The sequence below is a fragment of the Lactuca sativa genome, chromosome 1, assembly GCF_002870075.4.
Source record: "Lactuca sativa cultivar Salinas chromosome 1, Lsat_Salinas_v11, whole genome shotgun sequence".
Lineage (NCBI taxonomy): Eukaryota > Viridiplantae > Streptophyta > Magnoliopsida > Asterales > Asteraceae > Lactuca > Lactuca sativa.
The window spans coordinates 238,901,561-238,909,894 of record NC_056623.2 but is presented as its reverse complement, the minus strand read 5'-3'; the positions used below and the strand labels follow the sequence as shown (position 1 = coordinate 238,909,894).

The 8,334-nt window shown below is 32.9% G+C and overlaps 1 protein-coding gene across 1 annotated transcript; it reads right to left on the bottom strand.

Moving 5' to 3' along the window:
• Window positions 1-936: 936 nt before the first annotated feature.
• On the bottom strand, window positions 937-4,896 carry LOC111895445 (uncharacterized). The gene is made up of 4 exons (XM_023891521.2): window positions 4,418-4,896; window positions 2,250-2,699; window positions 1,860-2,163; window positions 937-1,486 (listed from the first exon to the last, which is right to left on the bottom strand). The coding sequence occupies exons 1-4, from the start codon at window positions 4,817-4,819 to the stop codon at window positions 1,350-1,352; spliced, it is 1,293 nt and encodes a 430-aa protein (XP_023747289.1). The 5' UTR covers window positions 4,820-4,896; the 3' UTR covers window positions 937-1,349.
• Between the last annotated feature and the right edge of the window lie 3,438 nt (window positions 4,897-8,334).

Below are 8,334 nucleotides of genomic sequence, written 5' to 3'. Positions count from 1 at the left end.
TATTTGGCGTTAAATTTATATTTTAAAATGAAAATTTTTAAAAATTGGATAAATGAAGGATTATCCGAAAATGGATGGTTAATCACTCTCATATAAGTTCAACTAATTCTATATAACTTTTCTATTTGAGTGCCAAGCATTTAAAAATTATAACTACATTTTTACTAAATCTTATTTTAGATCAAACGTTTTTATTTTCGTATGAGCGAAAAAAAAAAAATCTTCAAAGATAATCCCTTTTTTTTAAAAAAAAAAAAAAAAGCAACTATTCAAAATTGTTATTTACTTCAAAGATTACAGTGATAGCAATAAGTAAAAAAATATTAATAATCATAAATACGATATTCAAAAGTTAACCGTTACAAATCCTTTCTATATCTTGTAAACATTACAACCTTTATTTTGATTCCATACCATATATAAACTTAACCCCCCTATAAATTCCTTACAATCCATCAAAATTCAAAACATCCACAAAAAAACAAACTCCCACTTCTAAACACAAATGGCTAAACACATGATTTGGTTTGCATTATCATTGATGATTTTAGCATCAACAGTTTTGTTATCAAAACAAGGCGTCAATGCCCAAACAAACTGTCAAGATGTAATCACAAAGTTGATGACTTGTGAGCCTTTCATTTTTGGATACTCTTATGAACCTAGCCCACAATGTTGTTCTAGTGCACAAGATTTGGTTCGAGCTGCAAATGCTTCAAGAGATGTTCTTAGAGCTACTTGTCGGTGCCTTAAGACTGCGGTCCAATCGTTCCCGGTTGACTTTTCTAATGCCGCCCGAATCACCTCCTTGTGCCACCTCAACCTCAGTATCCCAATCGATCCTTCTGTCAACTGCGACACATTGTGAAGTATTTGGATTTGATTTTTTTTTTTTTTATGTTCACTCTTGTTTTACTTTATTTTTTTGGTAGTGAATTGAATAATATATGTTTTGTTTACAACGAATAAGATGAAATACAAGTGAAATGAGTCGTAAATTTACATACAACCAGCCGTAGCATTACCTGTATATGAAATGAAATTTACATTGACATAAGCAAGTATATAATAAGCAAATACAAGAAGTATACAAAAAAGCCTCACAAACAAACAAAGAAATCTCGATCAAACAATGCAGAATCAAATCCCTGGATAGGGCAATTGGCAATAACACCACGTAGCATGCCAAATGACATTATTTCATGGGATGGGATCTTGATAACCAATGATAGGATGCCAGCACATCAGTCTCTATCAAACACACATGATATCAATATGGAACCACCTTTGCCAATATGTATGATGTATGTGATGTATGATGTATGGTGTGTAGAAAAGAGCATAGACATTCATGAGAAACTGATTGTTTTGTTGACCAACCAAAGTGTTAGTGACATTTCGATAGCAAAGATTGTGTGCAGTGATGATCTGTCCAGCATGAATCCAAACACTGTGATCCCAGCTCTGTTGTTCTCAAAATACGTTACTGAAAAAAAAAAAAATCAATCTTCAAAAGTAAATATGTTGCTATTATGTGTAAAGAGATGAACTTATTCTGCTGTTATGGTAAAAAAAAATATATAATAAATTTACAAGTTTCACATTACATATTACTATCGCAGGTAAAAGAATGTTGCTATTCCTACAATTTGGCAACTAATATTTATTTGCACAATATTCAGTTTTGAGTGTTCTGGCATAAAGTGATTATACAATTACGATTTGAAAAATCATATAAGTTATTGCCATAAGAAACCGATTAATGAGATTAGTATAAAATTACATACATACCCCTATCTGATTATTCAAGTGATGGCAAAAACAAGTTCCAAAACACACAATAGAAATAGAAGTCTGACCTAAGGCCTGTCTCTTTTGGTATGTGATTGTGTCCTTATAAACCGGAATCAATTTTGTATTGTCCAATTCATCTTCATCTCCTTCATCCAAATCTGAATCCACAGGGGCAAAATGGTAATTCGCCCTATTGGAACTGTTAGCCATGGGAGTCTCTTCAGTGAGACCCACATCATCAAACGAGTCAATGGTGGCACACGTGTGCCATTTGGCTGCTAAACTTGTCACAGATTGAGCTTTATGTGTGATCTTCGCAGCACTGCGTAGGCATATGAATAAACCACTCACAAGTGTCAAAGAACACAGCTGAAAAAAAAAACAATTTTGTAAATTTCAAGTTAATTGATATAATAAATTCGAAGAAAATCTGAAAAAAAAATATTATTATTTACCGCAAGTTCACCAGCAGTGGAAAGATTGACAAGTGAGCCGGTCTCGAGAGTAACAAGCAAGGAAGCAAATTGACTGACAGTCACCAAAATCAAAGTGGACAAAATGAAAGCGCGAAATCTATGACTTATGATCTTAAGAGTTCTTCTAATAGCAAGATGCTCCAATAAAATCGATCCAACATCCGCTTGTTTCTCAAACACTTTTGCAAAATCTTCCAACCGAAGGATTTGTAAAGAGCACGTGAGTTTGAAAAGAACGCATACAAGAAAGAAAAGGGAGGTGCGGTATAACCAAGAACATAAAAGAAGAATGCAAGCGATTGTGTGGCTTAAGTAGATGTTGTAAATGTAGGGGATTTGGTTTCTACCCGAAATAAACCACCAGATTTTGTATGCACTATCTGCTAGGAAACATGGGATGATGAATGTGCATAGGAGCTTTATTGATCTCTGCATGTATAAACATCAACGCATGTTACTTTCATTGGAAAAATGTTTGTTTATTATGTCATCCTACTTTCGTTTCTTTCTATTATTATTATTATTATTATTATTATTATTATTATTATTATTATAAAGGCATTGTACTTTAAAAAGATCTACCAGACTATATAGCATTGTACTTTCAATGATTTTATTATTTCAACTTTTCTATCCAATTATTGTGTATTTTAATGACATTACTATAATTTGGTGACTTCTTCAAAGTTCAAAGTACAACACCAAAAGGGGTGTCGACAACTACAATGAGAAGGCATTAGACAAAAGATTGAGAGCAAGTCCTGGTCCCACCTTTTTTTATGACAGTTTTTGTCCTATTCACATAAGTCATAAGTACACAAGCCAAATAATTGTTGTTTTTTATGTTGGTTTTTTGTATTTCTATACATCACATGGATATCAACTGACTGCTTGGTTTTTATTATTATTTTATAATGACAAAATTGCAAAAATGGTCCCTATGGTATGCATTTTTTTGGGGTTTTAGTCCAAACTCCGACTTTTTTGGCTTCGTGGTCCTTTTGGGCTAATTTCATTGTAGAATTGGTTCCCGATAAACTTGAAAAGACTATTTTGCCCTTTTAGAAGGATATTTAATTTCTCTTTGATTTAACATTTATAATTAAATAAATGAAAAAAATATTTAAGTAAATGGAAAAAACAAATTAAAAGGGCAAAATAGTCTTTTCAAGTTTATCGGGGACCAATTCTACAATGAAACTAGCCTAAAAGGACCACGAAGCCAAAAAAGTCGGGGTTTGGACTAAAACCCCAAAATAATGCATACCACAGGGACCATTTTTGCAATTTTGTCTTTTATAATTATTGATACTAAAATTATCTATATTAACTCATTTATTCATGAATTGATCAATTGGGGATATGAATTATCGCGTCGGACACATAGTTTTGATTTAAAAAAAAAAAAATAGATTTTCGTTTTAACATATTTCATATAAAACTTAAATTTTTTGGACAGGATGTGTGATGTGTCCAAGACAAATTGCACCAAAAAAAATAGTATTTTTACCTACCCGTTTGACTTTTTGTAACAAAGAATCAAATCTATCCACAATATAAGCAACTTTTGTGTATGATAATATGATATTTTCTAGAACTTCAAATCTATCTTGGAGTAAATTTTCACAAAATATGATACGACATGAAACAATTTAAAACAAGACAAAAAGTTTATAAGGTAATGAAATTTTATCTAATTGTGTTCCAAAGATCTCATCAACCTGCCAATTTCATTAGAGAATACGATTCCAGACATTTAATTTGATGATAGTGTTTTCTCCCTATGCCCAGAAATTAAAATACTTCCTACGAATTTAAATGTGAAGAAAGCCTAAGTGAAATAGATAAGTTAATTGTAGATCAAATTCCATGTAATTTAAATATCAAAACACGATCGCGTAAAGGACACCTAAATTTGTTCCCAAATAAATTCAAGTTCGTCGAGCTATTAAAAAAAATCCATTGAAATTGTGAACCAAAATTCAAATCTCACAAATTACAACCTAATTTTATCATTGGAACGATTGCAATGAACAACAAGGCGTTTTCGATTACTTCCAAAATAATCGAATTTAGCATAATGATTGTAATGATTAACTAAAACGATCTAGTTTAGAGTTTATAAAAAGAGGGATTAGGGAACGCACATGAAGTTGCTCGGAGTATCCATCACGGACTTTAGCACTAACATCAGACAACTTATCAAGGAACAGGAATCGCCGGAGACCGTATTTCCGAGCAAACGACGACAAGTTAATGAACGAAAGAGTGGAGCAGATGGATAGCGACAGCTGGACGATCATATCGAACGGTCTTTGGTGGCTGTCGTCACATGTGGAGCATTGATACACGATATGTGAGAGCATCGGAAGACCCACGGTGAAGATGAAGAAGATCAACCATGAAAGAGCAGCTTTCCAAGGGTTAGATTGATCGATGAAAATCCATGAAAAACTTTTAGATTCAAGAGCATCAATGATCCGGTAGTTTGACTTTGACTTTGGCTTGTGATTGCTGATCGTCACTAGCGTCTCTTGCTCTTCCTCCATTGATGAATCTTGTGATTTGTCGACAGAAGGCGAGAGATATGGACGCCAATTATACACCTGTTTTGGCCAAGTTCCAGAAACCACCCTCAAAGTTTACTCATCTTTCGGATATTTTATGTTTAAGTTGAGAAAATAGCACCTACACCCTCCGTTTTGGCTTAGGTGTATGAAAAATGAATGTAAACAGGGAAATGTCGTAAAATTCCTTAAATTCATATATTTTTAGTGGTTTATCTTTATCCTAACAAAAAAATTTCTAAGTCATTTGTCTTCCTTGCAAAGATTTTTAAATATGTATTTTGTTTTGCACTACATTCTTTTATTTTTGTAATGGTAAGTGTGCATCCAATTTTTAAGTAGTTGCTAAAAGTTATTGTCCTAAGCGCATCCATAATGCAAGTAGTATAAGAGTTGAATAGGATGATGACTAGGATTGAATAAGAGTTGAATGGAGTATAGATGATGACATTGAATAGAGTTGAATGGTTCAATAGAAGAAATAAAATGGTGATTAGGATCGAATAGGTGTTTAAAAGGTTATGGGTGATGTTTAATGGATGATATGAGAGTTTAATGGATTGTGAATGCCCTAAGAGTTATTGAAAAAAAAAAAAAGACGATACGGCTATTTTTGTTTTTATTTTTATTTCACAATTTATTTTGTCTTAAATCTATCAAAATAATTGATATTAGTTATTATCATACAACGAAAGAAAATGCAAGCGGGCAACAAGTTGTGCTGCTAAGCCATTTTGTATGGTAAAACCAATTATTTTGAAGACTACATCCATGGATCTAGGGGATATAACATTGTTATGTATGATTCGTTGAGGTTGTTCGAATTAAGGTCATTGTCTTTGTTGTTAAGTTCGATAATGTAACGTGTGTTCCATATTTGTGTGTGATCGTTGGACTCAGATGTCTTTGGCCTTTTAGCGCCTCCTATTTCGGCCGACATTTGTGTCTACTTTGCGCAATTACATAGTATATACCAACCTTTGTTGTTTTTAAAGGACTTCCAGACACTTTCAATTTTCAAACTGATACTTCCCGAGAGTTATTTCTAAAACATCTATGTTATTGGCACTACTTTTGTGTGCTACTAAGTTGAAGTAAATATTGTTGAACTAGTCGATCTTCTATTTCAAATCATGGGACTTTGAAGATACTTGATCAATAGTTTGGTATTCTTAACCCAATACGTTGTGGAATTGGGTCGTGATGCATCTCAAAAAGCACCCACTTTTTGTGTTCTTAGCTTCACTATCCTAAGAAATGATGACCCAAGCACGAAACAATTCATATTCCTCCTTTGGACTCCGGTATTATTTGTTGGTATTTTTAGAGCTCTTACCTCGTCGTGATGGTTCATGTTGTGTTTCAGGGACCGATTCAGGTTAGAAATAATGCATAATTGGTGGAGTTTGTAAAGGTTGTTATTTAGGGATGAAATTGTTTTGGTGAATTGTATAAGTTATTAAAACTAATGTTAGGTAAACGAGTGAGATTTAAATCATACTGGTAATATAAAATCTTGGATTTATTGAACTTGTTAGAAGATTTATTTTTGATGGTGGGGTGCTCTGCTGTAATTTGGTTTCATTTGTGAGAAAATAGTAGGGTTTAAGGGAGATTAAAGAGAGGAAAGATGGGTTTTTTGTAAAATTGAAGTGGTATAAAGGTGGTAATTATAAAGTTTATTTTAACAAAAAGGGATAAGATGTGTTTTTGGCAATGTTTTAAAACCCGGGTTTTTAGTTGACCCGGTGTGATAACCGGTTCACGGGTCAACCTGGTTTATGGTCTTTTTCTATTTATATATATTTTTACTTTCATGCACAATGCATAAACATATAAAACTAATAATTTGATGTCCACAAAGTTTAAACATTGAAAAACATTGAAGAAACCGCAAACGGCTCGTTGTTTTGGCATTCGCTACTTGTATCCACTATTCAAACTCTATTGAAACGGGTCAACTCGATTTAACCGGTTCAACATAAGCGGTCGAACCGCGGTTTTGGGAAACCCGGCCGGTTCGATCCGGTTCGCATTTTTACAAAAAACCGGTTTCAATTGACCCGCCTTCTACCCCGGGTCACGGTCCAACCGGTTGGGCGTTAAGGGCTCCTTCGACAACCATTCCACCTAAGCATCACGTGTCATTGGGGGAGTGTATATGCTATGGTTGATGGTCCACGTTGGAATCACGACTTATCCTGAGATCCCTACTACTTAGCCTAAGTTTTAGAAATCACCCTCAAAGTTTGCTTATTTTTCATATATGTTATGTTTAACTTGAGAAAACAGCACCTACACCCTCTAGATTTTGGCTTAGGGTGTATGGAATGTAAAAGTAATTAAAAAAAAAAGGAAAATGGCATAAAAGCCTATAAAGTTATATAAAGTTATATACTTTTAGTCAGTTTACCTTAGCATCAATTTTTAGTGTTAGAACTCTAAAGTTGAAGGGTTTTGAAAAAGCGTTTATTATCTCTCACTCAACATATAACCTTATATCAACATGTATGCCAATGTAGCCCTTAACGCTCCAAAACCCTGTTATCTAAATGTTTTCTTTACTATTTCACCTTGAGTAGGTAAACCCATTAAGAAACGTCAAACTTTTGTTATATGGGTCACACATAATCTCTTAGGTATTGGAGTTTGCTCATTGAAAAAAAAAAGTTTAACAAGGAAAGGGAGGCATTCAACATTTCATAATTAATCATCTTGAATTTGAAATTAATGGTTATTTGAAGAGAGAAAGAGCATTGTAAGAAAAATGATTTATATAGTAAGTGTATTTCATGGAATTTTGGTGTAATGAAGTTTAGATTTCTTCAATTTTGGAAGAGATGTAATATGTTTTGCTAATTTTGCATGTTTAAGTTATGTCTCATCCAATGACAAATTCAATGACATATTTTATGGGTTAAATGAACCAAATGATTGGATAAATTAATTATACATAGAGTAACATGAAATATACATGGATCACTCGTTGGAAGAAGAAGTCTTCACCAATCTTAGCAAATATAAAGATACGTTTTTAAACATTTTATTGATTATGATAATTAACGCAAAGCATCTTAAAATTTAAATGTGGTTCATGATATTACAACACAAGTACATAATCATATTTATAGCTAAAGTGAAAATGACATACAAAAGTATAACAATGTTGTGTATTGAATTCATAATCTTGCAATCAGATGGTACGCTAAATTTTGTTGTGACCTCATAAAATCCACAAAAATCACGCCATTCATGATTAAATTCCTAGTCATGTTGCGTCTAACAATAAAGTGTCTACACTTTCCATTATACACTTGACTATAAGTCTTAATCAAAGTGACAACGTTGTCACTATGAATAGATATAGTTGCAATTGACTTTTTCCATAATGGATCGCTTACATTTATGTTCACATATAAATATTACATATCCCCCTATATGTTGGTACAATAGAACTTTTTGTAGCAAAATAAATGATTGACTGATAAATCTTAACC